This window comes from Medicago sativa, chromosome 1, assembly GCF_051527215.1.
Source record: "Medicago sativa cultivar Bolivia chromosome 1, Bolivia_mono, whole genome shotgun sequence".
Taxonomy (NCBI): Eukaryota; Viridiplantae; Streptophyta; class Magnoliopsida; order Fabales; family Fabaceae; genus Medicago; species Medicago sativa.
Genome location: NC_140749.1, coordinates 77,492,625 through 77,520,243, shown reverse-complemented (window position 1 = coordinate 77,520,243; position 27,619 = coordinate 77,492,625). Strand labels below are relative to the sequence as shown.

Here is a 27,619-nt window from a genome sequence, read left to right as displayed (position 1 = left end):
AAGAACGTAATTAATAAAAAAAAAAGTTATGAAGAACATAAACTATTTCTCTTCATTTATTCTCTTATACTTTCTCGTTTTCCATTCTTTCATCTTTGCACATACTATCAAATAAACTCTTTAAATTTACATACAAGGCCAGCTTAAACAATTTTAATGTACTGTTCTAATCTTAAAAATTTGGCCCTTAATAAAAAGAAGCATACAAAATTTAAAAAGAGGAGGCACTTATTTAAATATTAAATAACATCGATAACACCAACAAAAGTCGTCCTTGTAGATAATATAAAAAGAAAATTGATGTTCACACATTGGAGAAGGCTGGGACACACATGTAAAATACGTTTTTGCCCCCTCGGCAGTTAACTGCCGAGGAATTCAAAATCCGGCTGCAGTTAACTGCCGAGGAATTCATCGGTAGTTAACTGCCGAGGAAAACTGTTTCATCAGATGAAACAGTCACCTGCTCCCCCTACACACTATTTTCATCATCTTCCATAAAACTTCATTCAATCCACCCAAATCCAACATTTTTTTTTTAATCAAATCTTGCTCAAAAATGATTCAAGCATCAAGCATAGGATGTATCAACACACTTTTGACGTAAAAAAACAGGTATTGAGCATTTTAATCGGTTTATTTTTTTATTATGCAATGGGTTTCTACGTCAGTTACGTAGAACCCTGTTATGGGGAATCTCGGTCGCTTACTGCCGAGGAAAACCTCGGTAGTTTAGTACCGAGGAAAACCTCGGTAGTTAAGTACCGAGGATTACATAGGCAAAAATTTTGGAGCGAAAAAATGGCAGCTACTACCATTTTTTCAAAAAAAAAATTTCTTTGTTTTTTCTTTGTTTTTTTTTGTTTTAGTTCATTATGGCATTGATGTTTATGCATTAGTTAGTTGTTAATTCATATTTATGTGTTGTTTAATTATAGTAATGACCGAGAACGCGGAAGATGTTTCGGGAGAGACAAAAAGTAATTTTGTCCAAATTTCCGGAGATGTCAAGCCGCCTAAGGTTGAAGTCAAACCAAACATTGAACAAGCTTCTAAATATGTTAGCCCCGGTGTCGTCCCACTTCAAGCCCACGAAGTGGACACGGCTAGGTTTTTTTTCTGACGACATTAAGTTTCAAGATAGAGAAGAATTGCTTGGGTGGGTACGTTGTCAAGCAAATAAGGCGGGATTTACAATTGTTACACAAAGATCAAGCTTGATCCATCCAATATTGCGCCTAGTGTGTGAAAGGAGTGGAGCTCACAAAGTGCCTAAAAAAACCAAAGCATGCGACAACGGGCTCAAGAAAATGCGGGTGCTTGTTCATGATTAGTGGATATCAAAGTACGCAAACAAAGGAATGGGGATTGAACATTCTTAATGGAGTTCACAACCATGCGATGGAGCCGGCTTTAGAAGGAAACATTCTTGCCGGTAGATTAAAGGAGGATAACAAGAAGATTGTACATGACTTGACCAAGAGCAAGATGCTTCCAAGAAATATTTTGATACACTTGAAGAACAAAAGACCACATTGCATGACAAATGTGAAGCAAGTGTACAATGAACGTCAAAAAATATGGAAGGCAAATAGAGGTGACAAGAAGCCGTTGCTTAACAACTATACTTATTACTCAAGAACACATGGTGAAAGTTGGAGGAGCACAACTATACTTATTACTCAAGAACACATGGTGAAAGTAATACAATCAAAGATATCTTTTGGGCTCATCCAACATCTGTTAAGTTGTTTAACAATTTTCCAACGGTTTTGGTTATGGACTCCACCTACAAAACCAACTTGTATAAGATGCCAATGTTTGAGGTAGTTGGGGTAACTTCGACCGATTTGACATATTCGGTTGGGTTTGGATTCTTGATGCATGAGAAAGAGGAAAACTTTGTTTGGGTTTTAAAAATGTTGCGTAAACTTCTTACTTCAAAGATGAATATGCCTAAGGTGATTGTTACCGACAGGGATGGGTCTTTGATGTAAGCGGTTGGAATTGTTTTCCCTGAAAGTTATGCTATGAATTGTTACTTTCATGTGCAAGCAAATGTTAAACAAAGGCGCGTCTTAGATTGTAAATATCCTTTGGGAAAAAAGGATGGGAAAGAGGTGAGTAATCGCGATGTTGTCAAGAAGATCATGAAGGCATTGAAAGATATGGTTGAATCGTCCACTCAAGAGTTATATGCAAATGCATTAGTGGAGTTCCAAGATACTTGTAGTGATTTCCCACCTTTCCTAGCCTATGCCATGACCACCTTGAATGAAGTGAAGGAGAAAATAGTGAGGGTATGGACAGACCATGTGTTGCATCTTGGTTGTAGATCCACCAATAGGATAGAATCGGCTCATGCTTTGGTGAAGAAATATTTGGACAATAGTGTGATTGATTTGGGTACTTGTTGGGAGAAAATACATAACATGTTGTTGCTTCAACACACTGCGATACAAACAGCATTTGGTCAGAGCGTTACCGTGTTGGAACATAGATTCAAAGATGTCACTTTGTACTCCGGCTTAGGTGGTCATGTGTCTAGATATGCTTTGAACAACATTTCTATGGAAGAGTCACGTTGTAGGGAAACGTTGTGCATGAACAAGGAAATTTGTGGTTGTGTTCAAAGGACATCTCACGGCCTACCATGTGCATGCGAAATTGCAACTAAACTCCTTGAAGAAAAGCCAATTTTATTGGATGAGATACACCACCATTGGCAAAGGTTACGCATGGGAGAAGAAAGTAATGAACTTGGTTTTTCGGTCGATGATGAGTTGAAGGGTATTGTAAAACGTCTCAAGAAACTCCCTTTCCAAATGAAGCTTGAAGTCAAAGAGGCTTTGCGGCAATTGGCATTTCCTGAAACCACCATGATGTCTCCACCACCACAAAAAGCAACAACCAAGGGAGCCAAGAAAAAAGTGGACATTGCGAGGTCTAAAGGAAGAATTACATCGACTAGTCGGATCCCTTCTTCTTGGGAGGTTGTTGATTCCCAAAATCCGGATAGTCAACCATCACCATCACCAACAACATCATCATATAAAAGGAAAAAAGGTGCTCGTCTGGTAAAGCACCAATTTCCCCACTTCCACCACCTTCTCGGTATCCAAAGCCTAAGGCTATCCCGGTTATGAGGCCTATTGATTATATGCCACGCTTCATGCTTCCATTTATTGAAAAAGTGGTGGATGTTATTGGCGACGGACATTGTGGATTTCGGGCTATAGCCGAGTTCATGGGCTTAACCGAACAAAATCATCTCACGATTCGTACACATCTTATTCAAGAATTGAAAGATCATAGAGATGATTATGTTGAAGTATTTGTGGGTGAGGATCGTTATAACTACATTTTAAATGGCTTACATCCTCCCGCAAATACAAAAAGTTGTGCACATCTTGTTGATAAGTGGTTGACTTTTCCGGACATGGGGCACATTGTTGCTAATTATTACAAAAGGTGTGTGGTTGTGTTGACAAATCTTGAAGTTGGTAACTCAGAATCTTTTTTCCCACTAAGAGGGCCACCACCGCCGGGTAATCAAAAAACTCCCATCATGTGCCTTGGGGTAATTCCTAATCACTTTGTGCTTATTTACTTGAAGAATGGTTGTCCACTACCTCCATCATCTACGGAGTGGCACAGTCACAAGAAAGAAGATGCGGTGACTTGGGAAGATGAGTATTTGGATCAACATGAGTTGTTCCGAAAGCTCATGGCTATTGAAAGTGGAAACAAACCGCCGAAACCACAAAAGGAATCAAACAAAGCGGCGCCTATTTTGTTGGACACTCCCGAAAAACCAAAGCAACAATTTGAAGTTATTGCGGAAGATGAGGAAGATTTTATGTCACTTGATCTTCTCCAATCACTTGGCCTTTAACGAGTGATTTTTTTGTCGGTGTTAGTCCTTTTTTTTGGTAGAAATTACACCGACGTATATTTTGGGGTCAAAATTGTAATGCAAATTTTTTGTGGCCAATATATAAGTAACATTATGTAATTAATATTGATATATATGATAATATGACTTTTATTGACTTGAAACTAGTGCAATACTTATTTATAGCTTATTAATGTTTACGCATTTGATTTATTCGTTATTACATTCCATTTAATTTTGTTCTAATCTATGATTATTTTGTTAAAGCTTTTGTCAAGTGAAACATGTCAGAGGTTGCAAGAATTGAAGGACGTGTTAGGTATTGCGCGTTTAAAAAGACGGTTAAGGTTATGATAACACCGACAGACTCTATTGATGATTTGAAGACACAACTTAACACTTATTTTGAGCATCTTGGTGAGAATCAATATACACGTCACTTGTCTGCTCTAATGCCAATGATAGACCTAGGAGAAGATAGAGATTAATTCGCATGGAAAACGACAAGCTATATGCCTTGGATTATTAAAGACGATAGCGACGTCGGATTTATGTTTAGGAATATGGTGGAAAATAATGTATTATATATATATGTTCGTTCCATATGCAATTGTAATGAATGTAAGTAGGGATTTAATTTAATGATGTGTAATGAGTTGTAATGTGTTGTTTGATTATGGACACTATGTTCCGTTTTGATGAATTTCAAACTTTTGTGTGGTTTGAACCAAATGTCGGTTTGATTTAATTATGGACAAATGTAAAAGATATTGTATTTTTCTTGTTTATGACCGAGTTTTATTGTTGTATAATTTGAATTGCCTATGGAAATGCTCTGGTGAAATTACAGGTCAAAACTGGCCTAAAAACGGCTTGGTAAGGGTTAGCATTAATGCAGAACCTGCTGTCTGCATAAATGCTTTCCTCGGCAGTTAACTACCGAGGAATTCCTCGGCAGTTAACTGCAGCCGAATTTTGAATACCTCGGTAGTTAACTGCCGAGGGGTAAAAACGTATTTTACATGTGTGCCACAACTTTCTCACATGTGTGAACATCAATTTTCATATAAAAAAGATCCATTCTATCATATAACATGGTCTTGATAAATACTTTGTTGTATATCCCCTATCCCCTAAAAAAGATACTTTGCATATATATTTTTTTTGTTATATACTTTGTATATATTAAATTGCAATGAACCGTATAACTTGTTCTATAAAATTTTAAAAATAATTATAAACTTATAAAAGGTAATAAAAAAAATTAAACCATTGTTGTCAATATGTTTTTCATAAAATAATTATAAACTTATAAAAGGTAATAAAAAAAATTAAACCATTGCTGTCAATATATAAAAGGTAATAAAGGTCGATTAATTTGGTTCATGAACCAAATTCATGAAGTTAATTGTCGAGTTGAATTTCGAACTATGTTCGTGTTAGGTCATTCATTGTCATTTGTCAGCCCTATGTGTTTTCACACCAGTTTAAACCTTTTAAAATTTGCTCCACCTCCTTCATTACAACTCAAAGGCTTTTTAAGTTCCATCATACCTGTCATAGCATTTTGTTTTTTTGGGTAAAACTAATACTTCTGTTCATTTACTCTTTGAATTTTGAGATTTTTTGTTTTAAATTTTTCTGTTCCAATTTTTTCAATGTCATCATTTGAAATCACCGTTTTTTGCTTCCTATTGTCTCGTTGCTGTGTAATTTTTTTTTTTACCCTGTAGTGCTTTTATTTTTGTTAACACGAAAGTTCATATTTTATTAATTCTTTAGCAAAATATTATTTTGGGTTTGCCTCTTAACCTTTAGATTTAAAAGCTTTTTCTTTCTTGTTCATCTTTTTTTTTTTTTTTTTCTTCTTTTGAATTGTGAATATGAAAGTTATACTTTTTAAATCTTTCAGCGATTTATTGTTGATAGGTTGTATGACAACTGGGTATTGGGTGAAGACGAATGGTATGCAATACCACACTCTTGGTGAAGAAGAAATGAATCTGCATTTTAGACACGGGTGAGCGGTGGCTAAACTTTGAAAAACTTTATTCGAGTTTTCTGGTTTATAAGAGAAACTTAACTCTATGTTTTCCGAAAATTTACTCAATTTCGGGAAAGTTTTGCATACTAAATTTTGTTTTGGGGGTGATGTCAAATATAAAATTAATATTTTTATAATTTGTAGGGGTATCAGAATAAATACAGGTGTATAAGGCATAATTTTCAAGACGTGGTTTCTGTGTGTGTGCTCTCTCTGTGGGCCAGGTCTTTTAGACCCAAAGGATTTATCTGGGCCAAAAGACTTCAAACAAAGCTTAATGCGAAAATTTTACCCTACACCTCTACATTTATACTTTCACCCATATCAATTATAAAAATTCTAATTTTACTCTATTTATGATTTGACTTCACCCCATACAAAATATTTCTACTAGTTAAAATTTACTCGGAATGGTATGCATTCTACAAACTCATTGTCACTTAATTTTGAACCAAGAAGTTCTTCCATGATCGTCGTTGTATTAACAACAAATCTTCCACAAACTTAAATTCACGAGGTTAAACCTATGTTCATCCCTACAATTCATATAAATTTCCAAATTAGCCCCTTTTGTAATTTAATTTCAGCAACAATAAAAAAAACTCAATTTATTTGTCTTAAAATATAAGCAAAAAAGACAAGCATTTATCCTATTTAAGTTTTTTTTTTTTTAAACCATCTTTTCCAAGATTAGTTTTTTTTTTTAAACCATCTTTTCCAAGATTTTTTTTTGTTTATTCTTATGAAATTAAATGCAAATTACATTCAATTTTCTCCCTCTTTCATTTTCTCCATAACCAATAGCCAATAAAAATTGTTTTTACATTTTCCTATAAAATTTATTCCAAAGAAAACTCAAAAAACTATACTCCAAATTCTTATATTTTAGTTTTCTTAATAAGTGTGATTTTTTTTTCCTTACAATTTGGACGAAGGATGTATTTCCCATGGATACATGTTTTTTCCGAACTGAATAAAATTCCAGAAAACTTGCTCCAAGTTTTTCGTATACAAAAATTGTATAGAACGATGTAACAGATTTATGAATTTTTAAACACGTAAACCGAGCACTCCATAAAATTTTATTTAATTTGTTGTATTTTCGACAAAAAATTATGGGAAAATTACTAGATTCATTGGAAAATATGAACAACCTTGGACAAATCATGTAAATCATAATCAAACGCTTTTTGATTAAGTGCTAATTATTTGTATCCAGGTTGAAAAAAAAATTATTCCATATTCTCTTTTACTTTTTCCTTTTTGGTTTGTGGTTTATTTTTAGTTTCGTGGATTTAGATTTAAAGTTCCTTTAATTTTGATTATGATCCATACAATTAGAAATTGTGAACGAAAATTGAAAACGAAAAACGTTTTACGGTAACATAAACAACTATAATTTCATCGATGGAAATCTGCAGTTCATCCACGGTTTAAATTTCAATTTTCAGAAATCTTGTGTTCGATTTCAACTCCTGGAAAACTTGTTCTATAAAAAAAAAATTGTGGGGGTGAAGTCATATGATTTTATTTTATTTTTGACAAAAGGGGTGAAGTCATATGATTAAAAGGTCAAAATTGGCATTTTTTATGATTTTTAGGGGTTAAAGTACAAGTGTTGGGGTGCATGGTAAAATGTTCACTTAATGCACCTGCATATGCTCAGTAGTTGTGGCGGATTTCTACATTGGGGTCTGTATTTGTAGTTAGGTAAATAATTACAAGGATTATTTTTCGAGGGAAATATGATAATTAAGTAATAAATACTATTATTACCAATGAAATTAATTGTGATATCAAGTTTATTTCTTGTAAAAAAATTATTTCATATTAAATTATGATTTGCAGGATGATAATTATGTTACATAATTTTACAATCACAAGTTGGTCCACTTGATATTGATGTATATCATAGAAGTATATAAATTTGATTCTCGTTGTCAATATGCAGACTTTGTTTGGGATTAATATGTAAGTACCTCTGACATCTATGAAAGTTTTCCGACCTTGAAAGGCCTCTGTGATCCAATCCGTCTCACTTTTTTATATATAAAAAATTCAATATATTTTATATTTTTCTTGCAAAATATGGTTTTCTTTTCTCTAATAAAATGAACTGTGATTTATGTTTGTAACAAAAGTAGAGTTTGATATTTATTTTGATAGATGCGAATTTCTTGTCCTCATGAGCTTAATGCATAAAATATACAAAGTTTAAGGTTCAAACCTCAACCAACACCAAAAAAAGATACGAATTTCTTGTTTTACGGATAAAGTCATTAATGGGATTGTAATCGGTTAATCACTTATTTGAGCTGTATATATTTTTCAGTATTTCTTCTTTTTCGAGTTGACCAAAATGACTTGCTTGTCCTTATCACCACACCACTCCGAATTCATAGGACAAAAGAAGGAAAAAAGTTGAAGGATAAAGAAAAGGATGCGTATGGAGCTTGAAAAATATGAATGCTAAATTAAATACTGCTAAAGTTAACTTGTGCCCTCAAGGCACAAGTTAAAAAATAAAAGTAAAAATATTTTGTTGTAATTAATGCATTTGAATTTAATTTTTTGACTTTTAACTAATTGAATGCACAAAATTTAAAAAATAATTTCTACATTTAGGTTGCTTAACATGTGCCCCAAAGACACAAGTTAACATGACCCATTAAATATTAATAGACCATGGAGTGACCCACATAATTGTGAGAAGGAAAATGAAAGTTGTTGAAGAGCAAGATATAACAAAATAGATACATCTCAAATCAACAAAGATTTATGGCCACACCACAACTCCTGATTTCTCATTAATGCCAACTTGCACCGAATCAATTATTTTCAAAAGACAAAAAATTGTGGAATTAAAGATACAAGAAGTCACTATATGATTTCCAAAATAGTCTATTAAGAAAATGTTACGACTACTTAATTAGGTTATTCAAGCAGAGTAAGAATGGAAATTAAATTGATGATTTTAGGATGATTTGAGAATTTAATTACGTTAAGGATCCTAATTGTACGGGTGCATGAATAAGTCAGTGTCACACAAACAGAAATTGGTCCCTAGAATGAGTGGTGTATAATATCAATGTCCAAAAAGATAATAGTGCATGAATCACAGCCATCCACTCTAACTTCAGGATTCAACCTTATGGACCACACTTACCTTTCAATGAATAGAAAAGCTTCATGGTACCATGATAAATGCTGCATACATCTACAGGTGAAATTGATAACTCATAGCTACAACTTTTAATTTATGATATCCTTCCTTTTCACATTTTTGTTTTCTTTAATTTATTTCACTTTTAATTAGGGTGTGGTGGTGGGGGAGATTTGATAGTTGTATTTAGTGAATGAGTGATGTATAGTCCCAATAAATACTTGAACAATTATAACAAATAATGTCACCTGCTATGCTTAATAAAAATAAGAATAGATAGTGGTACATATGGAACATGGTAGATTATTCATATCATTTCTTCATATATATTTTTAGTAGAGTACAAACCAACCATTCATTCTATAAACTGGAAAATTCAATCTAAGCCAATTGAATTGGTATGTTTTTTCTATTCTATTTGAGTCCAAGGCCAAACAAATCCGACTTCTATTGATTCGAATATCGGTCTCATATGTTTAAAATCGATCATCCAAGACTTGTTTCATGTAAGAATGGAATTCGGGTTCTTTTGAACGAGTTGTTCTTTCGTGAAACTCATTGATCACTTGGGTCTAATCACTTGATTGATTATACATTTGTTTTAAAATAATATAAAAAATGATTAGTACTTAATTTTTTTTCATAGATTTTATAAAATGATTTTTCTAATTTTCAAAATTTTTTAATTTGGTTGAACCAAATAAAATCAAAATGCTGTTCTTCATTATTTAAAAAAAATGTTGTTCATCATTTTGGTTTATTCAGGATTACGTGAAAAAAAATTGTAACCAAATGAAGCAAACCAACTATTTTTAGTTAGTTTAGATTTTTTTTATTTTATTTTTGAAGAATTTAGTTAGTTTAGATATTTTTTCTTCCGAAAGTTGAATCAACCTCGACCTATTATGCCACCGTCATGTTTCCTTGGGCAAATAGTTCCCAAATTTCTCCAATAAATTTTTTCTCTCATTTTACTTGCCACCCCCACCAAATATTGCAAATCAAGCTTTCATACAAGTTGATCACACATATTCCTTTAGGTAAAAGGAAGCTACTCATAGCATAAATACGATGACTTGGACCGTTGATTCTATGAGATGCGATACCAACAAATGATATACTTCATCCGTTTTAAAATATAAACAAAATTCGACAATAAAAGTTAATCTATTTATTTTAAAATTTGTATTAAGTACATCAATTTATATTTATCCATTTTTGTTTATATTTTGAACGGACAGATGAATTAAACACTTGCTTCTAGATCTACCCGCACTTCCCTCAAAAAAAAAGAAGATCTACCCGCACTAATAGTTAGTCCAAGATATTTTAAGTGTTTTGCGACAATCTTCATTTAAATCCAATTATGAATATCTTGTTTGCTTGACTCTAAAATCTTTTTGCTGAAAATAATCTTAGTAGTTATTGATACGTTGTTTGGATGCCTTTTAATAAACCTTCATCACATGTTTAAGCTCCTTCACTTATTTTGCGTGCCCCTACAAAAAATAATATTGTCATCAATAAAAAAAAGGCGAGAAATTTTTGGATCCCCTTTAATCAATTTAATCACATGGATAATATATATATTGAGCTTTAGAGAGTAATCTCAGAAAAAATTACAGTGCAACTATATGAAGAGAGACGGGGATGAGAGGTCTCCTCATCAAAGACCTCTTAGGTTGAAAGAGAATCGGGAAGGATTACCATTAAATAGAATGGAGAAAGGTAACATAGATACACACGTAATAGGAAAGTCCCATACATAAAAAAGTTTTTTATTTTGAAAAAAATATAACTCAATACGATCATAGGCATCAGCCATGACTAGTTTACTGCCAACAAAACCTTTATTTTCTTATTACTAGAATGACTTATATAATTAAAATACTCAGACAATTAAATTATTATTATAAATAACTCTGCGAGACACAAAATCACTATGGTAATTTCCTATAATGTCATGACTCATGAAAAATAGTCTTAATTATATTTGCTCTTCTATTGAGAATGATTTTAATCATAATGTTGCTATCGGATATAAGTCTAAAATCATTAGATTTGGTAGGACTTTTAATTTTAGGTATAAGACACATAGTTTTATTAAAGCAACTTCATTGTTAAGAACATCGAGAGCCATGGAAATGACATCATTATCAATGATGTCCTAATACTTCTAGTAAAAAGAGGAAGGCATACCATCTTGCCTCAAAGAAGCCAATGTTAGCTAAACAAAGTAGGAGGCTCTTTATTAATCCTAATTCTCCTACGTCTCAGTGCCTTAAAGCAAAACACTACATACATTCTCCTATTTTAGAAGCAAAAATTGTTTATGATCCTAGTTTCACTTGGAGTAACATTCACCATTCATCATTGACTTTCAAGACAGGGTGTTACCAGTAATGGAAACAACAACAAAGTGTGGCATGATATATAAAGCGTTTCCTTTTTGAAATGAGGTTAGAATTAGAGCCCTAAAACCTCCTATATATATGCAGCATTACTATGATCATGGTGGATGATATTCTCAATAAAGTATGCTTCACTTGGAACAAAAGTTTATTTAACGAGTTTCATTAAAAAAAAAACAACATCTATACTAGCGGTCAAATTCCGCTAATAAAAAAAAGTAGCTTGTAATGCAATCTTATTGATCGGCTACCGATCAGGATTACGCCAGTAATAACGCGTTAAATTCCAATGCATTGTTAAAGAGGTTCCTAAAGGTACTCGTTAACATTTCCCTTATGAGAATAGCTCACGGAACCGTAAGTATTTGTCAACTGAACCACACATCATGAGAATGAAACCTAAATTCTCAAGTAATTTGAAGTTTAGTTGAGTATGATACTATGTAGACAAGATTTATTTTTAAATAAAAATATGACATGATATCGAATGATACTATGTAGGAAATTACTTTATCACCACTTTATTGCTCATTCCTTTTAAAGAAAAATAGAAACCCAAATCGTTAACTATTTTTCTCACGTAGTCAGAGTGTATCTGCCAGACGACACTCACTCGAGTTCTCTCTCTTCTCCTTCACCAAATCCATCAATCTCCATCCTATCCTTGTCCTCGGTTAATGAAATGTTAAAGTGAACATATTAGTGGATAATGCATTACAACATTTCCTTCGGGACCAAAGAAAACTTTTTTTCTTATTAAAAAAATGATTCACTGCGGAGGACGATGATGAGCGGGATACCAGAACCCGTCGGGGCAAGGATGAGATTTAATTTCCCATCCGCATTAGATATATGTAGGATAACAGGTAAGTATATGAGAGTTGGAGATGGGGACGGAGAAGGTAAAACCCGTCCCCATCCCTCTCCATTGCTATCCCTACATCCTAGCCATTTAATACTTAATTATGAGTTGCATGGATGGATTAACCATGTTTCCACCTTAAATCCCACTATGAGTTGCATGTAAAAGAAATGTACGTTCTTTACCAAAGAAATATGTACGTTAAATGTGAATCTGTCGGAAGAAAAATAAGTACGTTCTTCACCAAAGACATCTTAATGAAACCAAGTAACACTAGGATACAAATCTGTGTATGTTTTACTTCACAGTTCATGCTATATATGGTTGGTTCATCATGTATATGAAACAAAATGCAAAGGATTGACCTTTCAATAAGCGTGCTGAATCAAAATTTGTCACGTAGTAGAAAAACTAGGATAAAGGTATTTACCCTTTTAGAAAAGACTGTCCACATAACATGGGTTTGTTGTGGCGTGATGTTACTTTTAAGGATGAAAATTAACTGAATGGTGACTTCTTAGTTAGTTAAAGTGACTACTCCATGAGTCTATGTACGGTGTGTTTCTAATTGTGGCTGAAAATGACAAAAAATTCAAGAAATTAAACTAATAGTAGCCTTCACTATCCAAAATACTACAGTACTCGTATATGAGATAATCACAATTTTCTTCTTAGGATGTGTCATAGAGTGTGTGTGTGTGTATGGACAACATAACATGGGTTTTCTGTTGCCATTAGTCATGTCATGTTTGCTACCTGTTGTGTAAAATCCACAAAGTATGATCACTTAGTACAACTTTATATATAGTGAACAAAAATAGGTCACGCTCATAGTTTAGTTTTTGACCATGATCCTAACTATATAGAAGTAAAATAAATAAATTGCATTGTGATTTGTTGAGCCTTGAACATTTCTTAGAAGAATGGCATGTGTACAAAATATCTCACTTATGATGCTTCATGCATGAAAAACACAACTAGAATGAAATTAATCACGGAAAATATAAGAGCAGGGGTCTCTCAATTATGAAGATTGAAGGAAACTCCTAATCCTAGCCTAAAGAGTTATTACTAGAAGAGTGACAGAGCATATAGTTCCTCTTACGGACATATATTCATAATTGTGCCAATTAACTCAAAAGTTCAACAAGATAAATAATAGCTTAATAGATTTATCTTATTCTACTTTAACATGCATACTTAGAACCCTTTTTATTATCTTCTATGATTTCTCATTTTACGTGGAAGAAGTCTTTGCATGTTTTTTTTCTTTCAAAAAAAAAATCTTTGCATGTTTTTGCATTCTTTTCTCTGTTGCACCGACACTTCTGATTTGAGATGTGTCTCGATGCCCAACACGGGTCGTGTCTGACACTGACACGACACTGACATTTATGTTTGACATTGAATTATATCATTTTCTCAATATTATATTGAGGTGTCAACATGTCAGTATTAGTGTCGTGTCCGTTGTTCGTGTTTGTGTCTGTGTTTCATCAAATTTCTTTTTGTTCAATGTGTGTCAGAGATGATTTGTTGTTCTGAATTCTTTTTAATTTTGACCACCTTTCTCCATAGCCGTAAGTATAAGCCATTTTTTTTCTTCCGTTACTAAGAGGAAAAAGATTTTGGCGATCCAAAATTTGATTAAGTGGTAAATAAAGTCTAATCAATGATTATTTTAGTCGGAATTTGAACTAAAGTTCTCCTAAACAATTTGTCTTTAACTAAAATTCATTAACTATTTGAACACTACGAGTGTTTGATTAAGTATGAGCCAATCATTACATGGAAAGGGAATTCTCCAAATATGTTGAAAAATCAAACGAAAAATTGAAATTGCAGAAACACTAATTGAACATAGGTGGTGCTTGAAAAGTGAAAAGTTAAAACAGTCCTTACCAATGTGAAGTTGTTCCCCCAAAGCAAAATACGCAAAGATTGCCACTAAAACTGTGTCAAGGGGAATATTAAACGAGTAGCCATTTTTGTTCCATTGTCCACATTTCAATGAAGATAGTCAAGCCACCACATACTTTTTTGGTATCCTAATATGTACATACTTTTGCTTCACACACAAGATAATACTCCCTCCGTTTCAAAATGAGTGTCGTTTTAGGTGTTTACACACATATTAAGAAATGCAATGATTAAGAGAAAGAGAATGGTTATTTTACCAAATTATCCTTATTAACTATTGGTTAGTTTTAAAAGTAATACTTTGGAAGTAGTGTGCATAGTATTAATTGGAGGGTACAATTGAAAAGAAAAAGTTATTATTGCATTGGAAACTGAAAGCGACACTCATTTTGAAACAAATTTTTTTGGCTAAAGCGACATTCATTTTGAAACGGAGGGAGTATTTCTTTGATCATACAAATATATGTATATTGTATACTAGATAATGGTATTTTAATATCTTGTAATTTTTTGTTTTGTCTGGACATGTAGGTGTAGTTTTTTAGGGGAAAAAAACAACTTAAGCAATATTTGACCCAAACACAATTTTTCGGTTGTGTAGCTAATCAACAATCTTATTTGATGTTGACTAGAAGGCACATGAGTTATGCACGTAAGTGGCCTCTACGTTTGAAACACATTGCGTTTTATTCACAATTTATGCTATGCTTTTTCTAATTTTGATTGTGGTGTCAATCCAAAAAAGTAAATAAGTTGGTGTCAAACTCTATACCATTATGAAAATAGATAAAAGTTCTTTTTAAAAAAAAAAATTATGTAAGAGCATCTCTCATCTTATGCCGATTTTTAGGACCAATGGTAAGACAATAAAGTAAAAAAAAATGGATAAGGAAATTAATATGATGATAATCCTTCTTATCTTTTTAGACTTACTATTACCAATTGAATGATTATATTAATCAGTCAATTACTACCTAATTTTTGTAAAGATTCTCACAAGTGGGACTCCATAGCCCATACAATCCAGTAGTCAATGATCTTCTGCACCTTATAGCCTTGAAATAAAGCTCCTTTTATTCTTCTCTATCATCTCTGTTTTGAATGTCAACAAAAGTTAGCTGCAGCTACTGTTTGATTTCATGCCCACGAGAAATTACAAATAAAAAACCGACAAAACAAAAATTACTATCTAAAAAATACTGCTGTCCTTTTGATTAAAAATGCAAAATTGAGTACTAAAAGGGCCTGTATGTTCCAACCTTAGGACTTATTTTTAGTAAATATTTTTGAGATACTATTATCATGAACGATTTAATTTCTAAACTGACAGTACAAAAACTTTTTCACATGTATATATCTAATTAAATCTCATCATGTAAATACATGTGGAGATTTTTAGGAATAAACATAAAAAAATGACATCATAATATGATTTGATTGAATGTAAGTGTAAAAAAATGTTACATATTGTGAGTGAATAGAGATTAATATCTATTAATGAATGTAATTTCCAGCAAGATGTTAAGCAAATATTTATCATTCCTGCTAAAATATTATTTTGTTCGAAAAAATTGCTTAAAATTTTTTAGTCCATAAAAAGAAGAAACAAAATGCATTTAATGTGAGTATAAAGTTTAGACCGTATTCGATGAGTGCAAAGTTCGCGATAAGAATATACAAAAGGCGACCAACCAGTCACTCTTTAAAACCTGCAAGTGCGTGGAGAAATTCGCGAGCTTTCCTTAACTATAGCGCGATTAGAGTCTAGCTCAAACCAAATTACTACCAGATTGCTAGCACGGCGAAAAGGGAGAGAAGGAGTGTAATAACCAAACTTGATTCCCTGCAACAAGCTTTAAACCAAATTTCTTCCTTACAAGTTACAACGGTAGTTGTTAGTAGTTGTGGGCTGGCATTAGTTCTACTTGTGTAACAAATAATTTTGCTGGTCATTTATTCTTTTTTATTAATAACATTAAATATATTTTTAATCCTTATAAAATTACAATCTTTAAAGTTTAGACTCTACATCCATTTTATTTAACTTTAGTCCGTATAATGAATTCTTTAGATACATACATTTTATTTAACTTTAGTTCGTACAATATATTGAATTCTTTTTAGATGAAACGATTGTTTTTTTTTTGAAGGGAGATAAAACGATTGTTAACATTATTAGCAAAAAAAAAAGTGTTAATAGTTCCTATATGGCATAAAAGGGACTAAATCAAATTAAAATAAATTTACGTAAGGAATAAACCTAAAAAGTTGTGAACTTTCTAATATTTAACTCTTATTAATTATTGCAAATATCTTTTCAAAAGCATACAAAGTTCTGGGGGTTAAAGAACTTATTAGCAAATAATGTTAAAAATGCGTCAACTTAGTGATAAGAGTTTGACTTTATAATCTCAAATGTCATGTTCAAATTCTATCTGAAACAATTATAAAATGATTATTAATGTCACTATTATTATTATTAATAATAATAGTTTTTGTTATCCCGTTTAACAAGCATAAATTGAAAAAATAATTGCAGATAAGTATAATGTATATTCCAATAAAAATCATTTATGTAACATACAAAATATTTGTTTTGTACTTTAACAAATTATTGATGTAATTAACGTTTGATAAATTCCAAGTCCCTTCAATCATTAAATCGTGGATCCGACCCTGGATACAACTTATCGAAGAAAGTCGGATTAAACAAGTCGGCCCAATCATGTTAAATGTAAATCCTTTCACCACATACATATCCTCATTATACTATCAACATGAGACATGAACTAACTAATTAGGTGGGTGTGAATGACTTGTGAATGATTTTTTTGATGCAAATGAGTTGTGAATGATGATTCAAAGTTAGTAAATTATATTTGTCGGTAGAGTGAAGTTAACAAGGATTGAGCTGGTTACAGCAGCAAGCCAAGTCCTATTCAATATATGTCTATTCCATATAGTAAGAATTAATACTTATTGAAGCAAAGCTGTGTCTTTGTCATTCCATTTATGATATTATCAGCATGTGAGCCGCCATGCATTCCGATCTATCACACACCTTAGGTTCTTTAGTTGCTTCTAAACTTCCCCTACATTTATTTCATTTAATTAATTTAATTAAGTACTACTACTATTTGTCCTCCTTCCCTATAGTCGACCTTGGTTTGCACCACTTCACGTGTACAGGAGGGGATTTCCACAAAACAAGAAACCCAAGTCATTTTAAACATTATAAATCAAATTTTATATTGATCATAATCAACAAGAGCACGAGCAAGCCAATACAATAATTTTAATGTCTCTCATCAATCGAAGCTCTAAAAAATTTAAACTAATGGGTGAACAGAACATTGGACTGCTAAGAATAACAATATGAAAAGTTTTTTGAATCATGCTAATCACTAATCAGTATCCACACTGGCTAAGGAATCAATAACGAAAGTTATGTATTCAGAAATATAATATATAACAATAATAGTATTTAATAGTACACTAACAACTTTAACTTAAAATATCATATTTGAAAGAAAAAATCAATTGTACACAAAAAAAAAAAACAATTAATAAATTTTGAATCCGTTGCTAGTATCTTTGTTAACTTGTATATATCTAGTTTTATTTTGAAAGGTATATATAAAAAACATATATAATGGAAAGTATAATAAATTATACTTTTTGCAATATATATATATATATATATATATATATATATATATATATATATATATATATATATATATATAACATTTTAGCTTTATATTCTCGATATCAGTTCTTAGAGTTAATGGTAATATTTGCTGAAATGAATATCATATGAGTTGACCCTATTTCACTTGTATTTTAGTGTAGGAGTATTTGTTTTTCAAAAACATTTCTAAAATCAATATAATGGGAGGAGTACCTTAAACAACGGTACACAATAAAGTCCAAGCCAGTTCCACTCGAGGGATAGAGAGATTCCCGGAGAACCGAGCGTGGGCTTAATATTAAACCCATCAATTACTAGTATCTCAATTGATTAATGTATCTTTAAATCTTAACCACGATATATGGTTCATAATAAAATGAGTTATACGTGTAGGACAACTAAGCTTGTTCTATATATTGTAAGCTTGTTCTATATATTGTTTTAGTAATTAATAAGTATGAAAAATGTTTGGTGTACATCCATATGAATGTAGTTACATCTTGAGAGATAAAGAAATAAAAGATAGATATGATAGGAATAGTGTTCGAGATAAAATTAAGTGTTGAATAAGTGTAAAAAAAATGTCAACAATCGAATGAAACAAGATATTAACATAAATGAAAATAAAGATTGAGCCTTAAGATACATATTAAGTGTTGAATAAGTCCTAAAAATAAAAATTGGTTGTTTTCGTTTTATATAAAGATTAATACTCTTTTATGTTCAAATATGTCAAAATTATGTCAATCTATCATATCCAACTTCATGTATGTCTATATTATTATGCTCAAGAAATGTCAAGAAAATGTAAAAATGTTCAATATAGGGACTAAAAACGAAACAAAAAAATTTGTGAGGGTGAAAAATTCTGATTTAATTTTTAGATGCGAAAAACTTATTTAACCCAATAATAAATTGGGGTAGTCATCACTTTATAAGTTGGTTTTTTGTTTGTGTTAAGTCCAACCCAAAATTCTAATTGAAAATTGATTTTCTAACATGTGTTTTTTTCTTAAAAACACATGGAAAATACGTAAATTCTCCCAGCGGTAGTTAACTACCATTAAAAAATATTGGCGGTAGTTAACTACTATTGCGATAAATCTTAGCGGTAGTTAACTACCGTTGCGATCCTTAATTCCATTATAGACCCACACTCCTACCTCTTATTCATCCATCACATTCCATCAATGTGCCTCAAAAAACCCCAAAAATAATTTGTGTCCCCCCAAATCTTGGTTTCAAATCGTTGGAGAAAGATTGTTAGAAGGTTTCTACACACATTTGACGTCAAGAAACAAGTAATGCATCTTTTAACCCGTTTACATGTGTTGATTTTTCTACCAATTTTTTGAGTTTTCTGACATGCATTGCAGCGGTAGTTGGGATTAGAATCCAACCGCAGTTAACTACCAAGATAGAATGATAGTTAACTACCGCCGTGGCCTTCAAATTTTCAAAATTTGATCAGCTACTGCCTATTTTTTCTTTCAAATTTTTTGTTTATATTAGATAGATATTAATTAAATGTATTTGCAATTATATATTAATTAATTATAATTATGGTTGCGAATGCGGATGATGATCCGGTTGAGACAAAACATAGTTTTGTCGATTATTCCGTCGAGATCAAACCACATAAGGTTGAAGCTTTGGTGAAAGTTGAGGTTTTACATGTTAATTCCAGTGTGTCCGAACTTGGTGACAACGAATTAGACACGGCTCATTTCCTTTCAAGTCTAGATATATGGAGAGATAAAGATGATTTGCTTGGTTAGGTACATCGACAAGCAAATAGGGTTGGATTTGGTTTGTGAAAGGAGTGACAATCACAAAGTACCGGAAAATTGAAGCATGAAGCAACATGATCAAGAAAATATGGGTGTTTGTTCAAGGTGCATGGATATGTTAGAAAGGAATTAAATGCTTGGAAGTTGGTTATTCTTAATGGAATTCACAACCACAAGATGTTGTCATATTTAGAAGGGCACCTTCTTGCGGGAAGATTAATGAAGGATGACAAAAAGATTGTATGTGACTTGACCAAGAGTTCGGTGTAACCAACAAATATTTTGACGAATTTGAATGGAAAAAGACTAGAGTGCATGACAAATATAAAGTAAGTATACAATGAACGTCATAAATTAAAAAAAACAATTAGATGTGACAAGACGGAGATGCAATATCTAGTGTCAAAGTTGGAAGAGTCCAAATATGTTTTTTTCACAAGAACAAAATGTGAGAGTGGAACTATTCATAACATATTTTAGGTTCATCCCCAATTAGTTAAATTGTTTAACAATTTTCCGACTGTTTTGATTATGTTTAAGACCTTCCCATAGAAGATGGTCAAGTATCTTAGATTTGTTCAAGAAAATAGCTAGAATTAGATATACTTACATACAGTTTTAGACATGCACTGGCACTAGAATAAAATAAAAAATCCTCTAAATGTATATACTGTAGCACTTACATGCCATTGATGTCCAAGAGATTTGGGGTTATATTACACGACGGTTTGAAAAGGAAAAAAAAAAGATTAGCTGGCTCATTCATACTCTACTCATAGCATACGGTAAATAATGGAATTGATGATTAGAAGATGTGCTATAATCAATCCATTTCATTACTTTGGTCTTTTGGGTAGATAAGCCGATTGTGTGAGTTAATGAGTTTGATATAACTGTTGTGGAAACAAATACTATCTCATTGTCAGAAATTAGAATGAAAACAGTCACATAGGATTGGACGGCTATGTATGTTGTCATCATTTCCATTTACCCCCACTCATAATTCATTCATCCATAATCTAGTCGTCCATTACCATTTTGATTTTTGAGAGCACTGTTGTTTTACCCAACGTAATATTAATAAGAGATCATAATTTTCAATTCTTTAAATTGATGAAATACTTTCCTTAAAACTTTTTATTACTAAGATTTCTTTTTTTGTCAAAAAAAAAATTACTAAGATTTCTTTTAAGAATTATTAGTATTAAGCTATTGTTATTTCACGGAGTTTATAAAATATTCAGAGATTAATTGATGCTACTACAATATATATTTAATATTTTGATTTTTTCGTCCATACATGAGAAATGCTAACTGATACCTTCAGGACACTAGTTAAAAAAACAAATATATAAATATGGTATTGAAAAGTGTAGAAAAGTTGTATATTTAATTTTTTTTTTTAAATTAAAAGTCTGTTGTTTACAATGAAAAAGTTATACTTTTAATTTTCTTAATTAGTGCCTCATGGGTACTAGTTACCATGACTATATATACTACGTCTAAAACATGTATAGGGAATGTAAAACAAAAAAACTTATAGGTAAATTTTGGTACATTGCGATAAATAGAATAGAAAGTATAAACAAATATGATTTTTGTAAGAGGCTAAAATGGAATATCCTAACCAAACTAAATAAATTTTTCCGGCACAAAATGTATTAGAAACGGACTTAAAGAAAGTTTACAATGTTATAACTTATAATACAAAACAAACTTCAAAAAGAGACACAAGACAAGTAACAAGCTAAGAACCTGAAGACAACACACATGAAGAGAATTAAGCCATGGGTCGTGATAGACAAACGTGAAAGTTGCATATCTTGCTTTCAACCACTAGAATGACTGATACTTGATTTTGTCACATAACATGTGCAAGTTCTCCTGCTTATGCTGAAAAATTCGCTTGTTCATTTCTTTCGAAATAACTTATACACGTAAGAGCCAAATAATGTTTAGAACCAAACATACTTTCTTTGAGGACCCACCTAAATCGTAAAATTGGAAAGCTTGATCCAAAAAATAGCCCATATTTACTGTAACAAATCTGAGCTAATCTGAAATGAAGGACTAAATTCTGCCAAAAAGATCACATATAATGAATAAGTGATCCATACAATGGTGAAACTAGCTTTCTTTAGACAAGGGGGACCATATGTATATATAAAAAAATATTGAATGTTGTCTTCGTAGTTTTTATCGTTAATAAGCCTCTTCTTGTTGTTAACTAAGAGATCAAAAGTTTCAAAATAAGGCAAAATACATCTATGAAACTAGTAGATATCTATTAATGTTCTTATCTCTACTAATTTCCGACAAATAAAATCATATGTGGTAACTAAATATAAATTATTGGGGCACTTTATTCAAATACAAAATTATTATTTGGGGTAGCCAAACCTACCCCATTCCAACACAAGGCTTCACCCTTGGATCCATGTCTTCATTCATATCGCAGTCTCCCATACACTGTTGATCATTACCTTTAAGCACACCCCTTATGAGCAAATTATCTTTGTTAGAGAATATGATTTAGAAGAAGACGTCGTGTGAAGAGATTAACTTTGAGAGGAACCAAATTATACCAAAGAACATTTGAGGAATTTGTTGGATTATCATGATTCACAAAAGTCAAAAATTGATGAGCACCACTGTAAAGTAACATTTGGATAATGTAATTGCCAAACCCATTTGTTCGTCGTACCATCCTGCAAAACAATATAATTTAACAAATTGCTACACTCCCTCACCTGATCCTCCTCCCACGCCAACAACTATCTTTTCCACTTTTACCCCTCTCCGTCAACTCCCCAGCCTAATGAATTCATTTACGAAACAATTAGTAATTTAATTTCAGATAAATCGTACAACCTTCTGAACCCAACCTTTAACGTCCCTCCTTCTAACCATAAATCCCGCTAAAATAGTGTAGCGGATCCATCAGCCACTTCACGTCCCATGTTATCGTCTAACCGACTCTTTATACCCAAACCAACACCCTCTCAAACCATGTTGAAATTCTTGCACCAAACTGAGCCAACCCCCACCCCTCACAATATAATCGACCCCCTTCATATCCGTAATGGGTCACTAACATCCTATACAACAAATTGTCCCTTTTCTCCAAATTAAACTCCCTTTACCTTCTAACCCCTAATCTAGTTTTTTCGTTATTCAAACAAATTGTGTCCCATTTTATCCATGAAAATTTCCTAAAATCCTCTCCCTCCACCACCACCACAATAAAAAAGCAATTAAAAATAATATTAAATAGGAAAAAATGATACATGCGAGAGCCTTAAATAAGGAAAGAAAAAATATATATTAAATAGAAGAAATGATACACACGAGAGTCTTAAAGAAGATAGACCGATAGTAAGGACGTGACATACTTCAAAAGAACTATACGACCGTATAAAATGACATTTGCATCGCTAGTTATCATAACACAAGATAACAAATACTCCCTCCGTCCCTCAATAGATGACCTAGTTGACAATATACATTATTGACTTGACATACTTTGACCATATTTTTCTCTTAATTCTCAAAGATAAATAATATCATGTAAGATGTTGTTGGATTCGTCTAGATGAATATTTTTAAAATATAATTTTCATAATTTTTTTTAGTAGAGAATTGAAGATATCAAAGATAAAACATATGTATTGGTACATGTGTCGGAGTCAACTAGGTCATTTATTGAGGAACAGAGGGAGTATTGAATAAGTGTATGAAATTTAGAAATGTTAAAATACAAAAGTTGTACGATCAAATCACATTGAAGCAATGTTTTCTACTCACATTAAAGTGATGTTGATTCCTATATCATTGCTCGCAAATATCTAAAACAAAATTTGGTTAAATAAATGCTCAACGATTTCATAAAAAATAATTTTTACTTAAAATGCTTAAAGATTTCATAAAAAATAAATTTTACTTAAAAAATGTCTAAATTCTTTTAGATACTACCAATACAACCTTAACCCTACCAAAAAAGATGCGGTCCCCACTCACAATTCATCTCTAAAGATAAAATCAAACCATGTAATAACAATCATAAGATTCTCTTCCACACACATTAGAGTTTACAGTACTCACTCATAAGTCATAATAAAACCACCACATCCTCACCGTCCATTCCTCCCAAATCTTCAACAAATAATCCAATGGCTTAAACTTACGCATCACTCATCTCCACGCGTCTCCACCAAAATCACCAATCACAGAATCCCCTTCACTCACACCACACGACAACACCTATTTAACCATAGTTACTTTCTAACCTCACCACCGTGTGTGTATGTGTTTACAAGTACAATCACAACACAAACTCCTTATCCTCTCTCTCTCTCTCTCTCTCTCTCTCTTCAAGCACTCTTCAATGGCGTCTCAGATCTAACTCATCAAAATCCTCTTCGTACATTTTCGTACCACAACATTCTAGATTCTTCTTCATTCTTTTCACCATCGTCATGGAGCAGCAGCAGCAGCAGAAAGTAGCAGCGTTATCGTACTCATTCCCCGAAGAAGTTCTCGAACATGTCTTCTCATTCATCGAGTCAACCAAAGACAGAGGCTCGATCTCTTTAGTATGCAAGTCATGGTACGAGATCGAACGCTGGTGTCGTCGGAGAGTCTTCGTCGGAAACTGTTACGCTATCTCACCGGCGATGGTGATAAAACGGTTTCCGAAGGTGAGATCTATTACGCTGAAGGGGAAGCCGCACTTTGCGGATTTCAATTTGGTGCCGGAAGGTTGGGGTGGTTATGTGTGTCCGTGGATCAAAGCTATGGCGGTTGCGTTTCCGTGTTTGGAAGAGATTAAGCTTAAGAGAATGGTGATTAGTGATGATTGTTTAGATTTGATTGCTAAATCGTTTAAGAATTTCAAGGTTTTGGTTCTTACTTCCTGTGAAGGTTTCACTACTGATGGTCTTGCTTCCATTGCCGCCAATTGCAGGTTCCTTTTCAATTACTCTCTCGTCTTCATTTTTTTTAATTTTTAATTTAATTTAACTATACTTGCACGGCTATGAAATGAAAATGATATATAAATTAGGTAGTTCTGATGGGTGAAATTATAATCCAGAATTGTACTTTGGTTAATATACTTTTTTTTTTTAATAAGGACCCACTTAGGAAGTTTTAGAAATTATAAGGACTCATTATTCATGAAAAGTTATAAAAAGTTAGTTGGTTTTAGTGCTTAATTGAGAAATTGAAGATTTTGTTTTTACCCAGTTTTTATAGAGACAAGTTAATGTGAATCTGGTAGAACAATTAGTTTCATTTTTGTCTGATTTTGGGCCTGTTTGGATGACTTAATTGGGATAATCCAATGACATTATGAAAACAGATTATGACATTGTTCATAAACTGTTTTTAGCTTATTTAGATATGTTCTCCAAGATAGCTTATGAAAACAGCTTTATTTTATGCATAAGTGCTTATGATGATAAGCTCTTATAAAATAAGCTGCAATTAAGCTGTTTATCCAAAAAAGGCCTGATTGTATTATGGATGTTAGGGTGTATCTAAAATGTTATGTAATTGTAAATGTAAATGTAAATTTTGGGTCATTGTCTTGTGATGATGGCAGTGGTGTGGAGTTTAATTTTGAAGGCTTAGTCTACTAAAAGAAATTATGGTTTATGAACTGATGTGCCTGTTTAACGTGTTATTGACAAATCTATTGTGTGCTAATGGTAATTGTAGGAATTTGAGGGAGTTGGACTTGCGTGAGAGTGAAGTGGAGGACATTTGCGGTCATTGGCTAAGCCATTTTCCTGATTCATACACATCCTTGGTTTCTCTAAACATCTCTTGCTTAGCAAACGAGGTGAATTTTCCTGCGCTAGAGCGACTGATTAATAGGTGTCCTAACATGCATACTCTCCGCCTCAATCGTGCTGCACCCCTTGACAAGCTTGCAAACCTTCTCCGTGGGGCTCCGCAGCTGGTTGAGTTAGGCACTGGAGCCTACACGTCTGAGATGCGGCCGGAGGTCTTTACAAACTTGGCTGCAGCATTTTCTGGGTGCAAGCAAATGAAGGGCTTGTCTGGCTTTTGGGACGTGCTCCCATCATATCTTCCTGCTGTCTATCCTGTATGCTCCAGGCTCACATCACTGAACTTGAGTTATGCTACAATCCAAAGCCCGGATCTTATCAAGCTTGTGGGTCAATGCCAGAGTTTGCAGCGCTTATGGGTATGTCCGGTTTATGTAATATTTTCAATTAATGCATGTGTATCTTCATATGTTGGTTCACTATACCAAAATTGAAATGTAAATGCTTGCTGATTAAGGTATTTACTAACATGTAGGTTCTGGATTACATAGAAGATGCTGGCCTTGACATGCTTGCTGCATCGTGTAAGGATCTGAGGGAGTTGAGGGTGTTTCCCTCTGACCCATTTGGGTTGGAAGCAAATGTAGCGTTGACAGAGCAGGGCCTTGTTTCTGTGTCTGAAGGTTGCCCCAAGCTCCATTCAGTTCTATATTTTTGTCGTCAAATGACCAATGCTGCCCTAAACACAATTGCTCGGAACAGGCCTAATATGACTCGTTTTAGACTATGTATTATTGAGCCTCGAACTCCTGACTATCTCACCCTTCAATCTCTGGATTCTGGTTTTGGAGCTATTGTTGAACATTGCAAGGATCTTCAGCGCCTTTCCCTTTCAGGGCTTCTCACAGACCGTGTTTTTGAGCATATTGGGACTTATGCAAAGAAGCTTGAGATGCTTTCTGTGGCTTTTGCTGGAGATAGTGATCTGGGACTCCATCACGTGCTGTCTGGGTGTGACAACCTTAGGAAGCTGGAGATCAGGGACTGCCCCTTTGGTGACAAAGCTCTTTTAGCCAACGCTGCAAAGTTGGAGACAATGCGATCCCTTTGGATGTCCTCTTGCTCAGTGAGTTATGGAGCATGTAAACTGTTGGGTCAGCAGTTGCCTAGGCTCAATGTTGAAGTCATTGATGAAAGAGGACCTCCAAATTTAAGGCCAGATAGTAGTCCTGTGGAGAAACTATATATATACAGGACTATTTCTGGGCCTAGATTGGACATGCCTGGTTATGTATGGACAATGGAAGATGATTCTGCATATCTTGAATGACTGTACTACTCAATAATGAACATTTGATGTGTGACTTGGTGATGGCAGGTACAGGCTCAACGTACCCTACAATGAATTTAATCTGTTGACCGTCCTATGCTGCTGTTACGGTTGGTTTCTGAGCTAGGTACAGCAAGGAGGGTATACAGTATACACAGAAAGCTTGAGCTCGATTGCCATTCAATTTTTACTTTTGGCTGAGCGACTAGATACCGATTCTGATCACAAATAAAACCGGAACTTTGTTGTTGTATGTGGCATAAGATTGAGTTGTTAAAACTTGTTATATCATTTATTTTCGCCTTTTTATTTCAAGGACTTCTGCATAATTTTTATGCATGATACTTTGGTCGAGTATTAAGATATTGGTGGGCTCATTGTTATTATTGACCTTTGCAAAGGAATAAAACCTGTATTCTAGTACATCATTGTTTGTTGTTTGCAATGTTGATTCATTTCATGTAATTATGCCCTGGCTTCAGCGCATGTGAACCAATGAATGACTCTGTTGGGGAGAAGGTTTTTGAGTTCAATGGAAGAATTTGAGATATTTCAACAGTTTTATTATCTGTAGCTTTGGCTGTGTGCCTGTTAATGTCTCCCCTTCACAATCAAAATGGACGTTTTAGGCTGGTTCTCTTCGCTAATTGAAGTAGTCTTATTGTAATTTCAAAAAACTACGTATGTTATTATTTTTATTGCATGAAACTACGTCAAAGCT

General features: G+C 33.0%; 1 protein-coding gene across 1 annotated transcript; it reads left to right on the top strand.

Annotated features, from left to right (window-relative positions):
• Nucleotides 1-24,068: 24,068 nt before the first annotated feature.
• On the top strand, nt 24,069-27,321 carry LOC146957662 (protein TRANSPORT INHIBITOR RESPONSE 1-like). Its single transcript, XM_085737934.1, has 3 exons — nt 24,069-24,739; nt 25,495-25,987; nt 26,104-27,321. Exons 1-3 carry the CDS (start codon nt 24,252-24,254, stop codon nt 26,896-26,898), a joined length of 1,776 nt encoding a protein of 591 aa, XP_085594060.1. The 5' UTR covers nt 24,069-24,251; the 3' UTR covers nt 26,899-27,321.
• Nucleotides 27,322-27,619: the final 298 nt, after the last annotated feature.

Excerpts from the sequence above, each read along its gene's own strand:
- LOC146957662 (XM_085737934.1), top strand. The coding sequence starts at position 24,252 with ATGGAGCAGCAGCAGCAGCAGAAAGTAGCAGCGTTATCGTACTCATTC. Across the intron at positions 24,740-25,494 it reads TCCATTGCCGCCAATTGCAG|GAATTTGAGGGAGTTGGACT; the intron begins GTTCCTTTTCAA and ends TGGTAATTGTAG. Across the intron at positions 25,988-26,103 it reads AGAGTTTGCAGCGCTTATGG|GTTCTGGATTACATAGAAGA; the intron begins GTATGTCCGGTT and ends ACTAACATGTAG.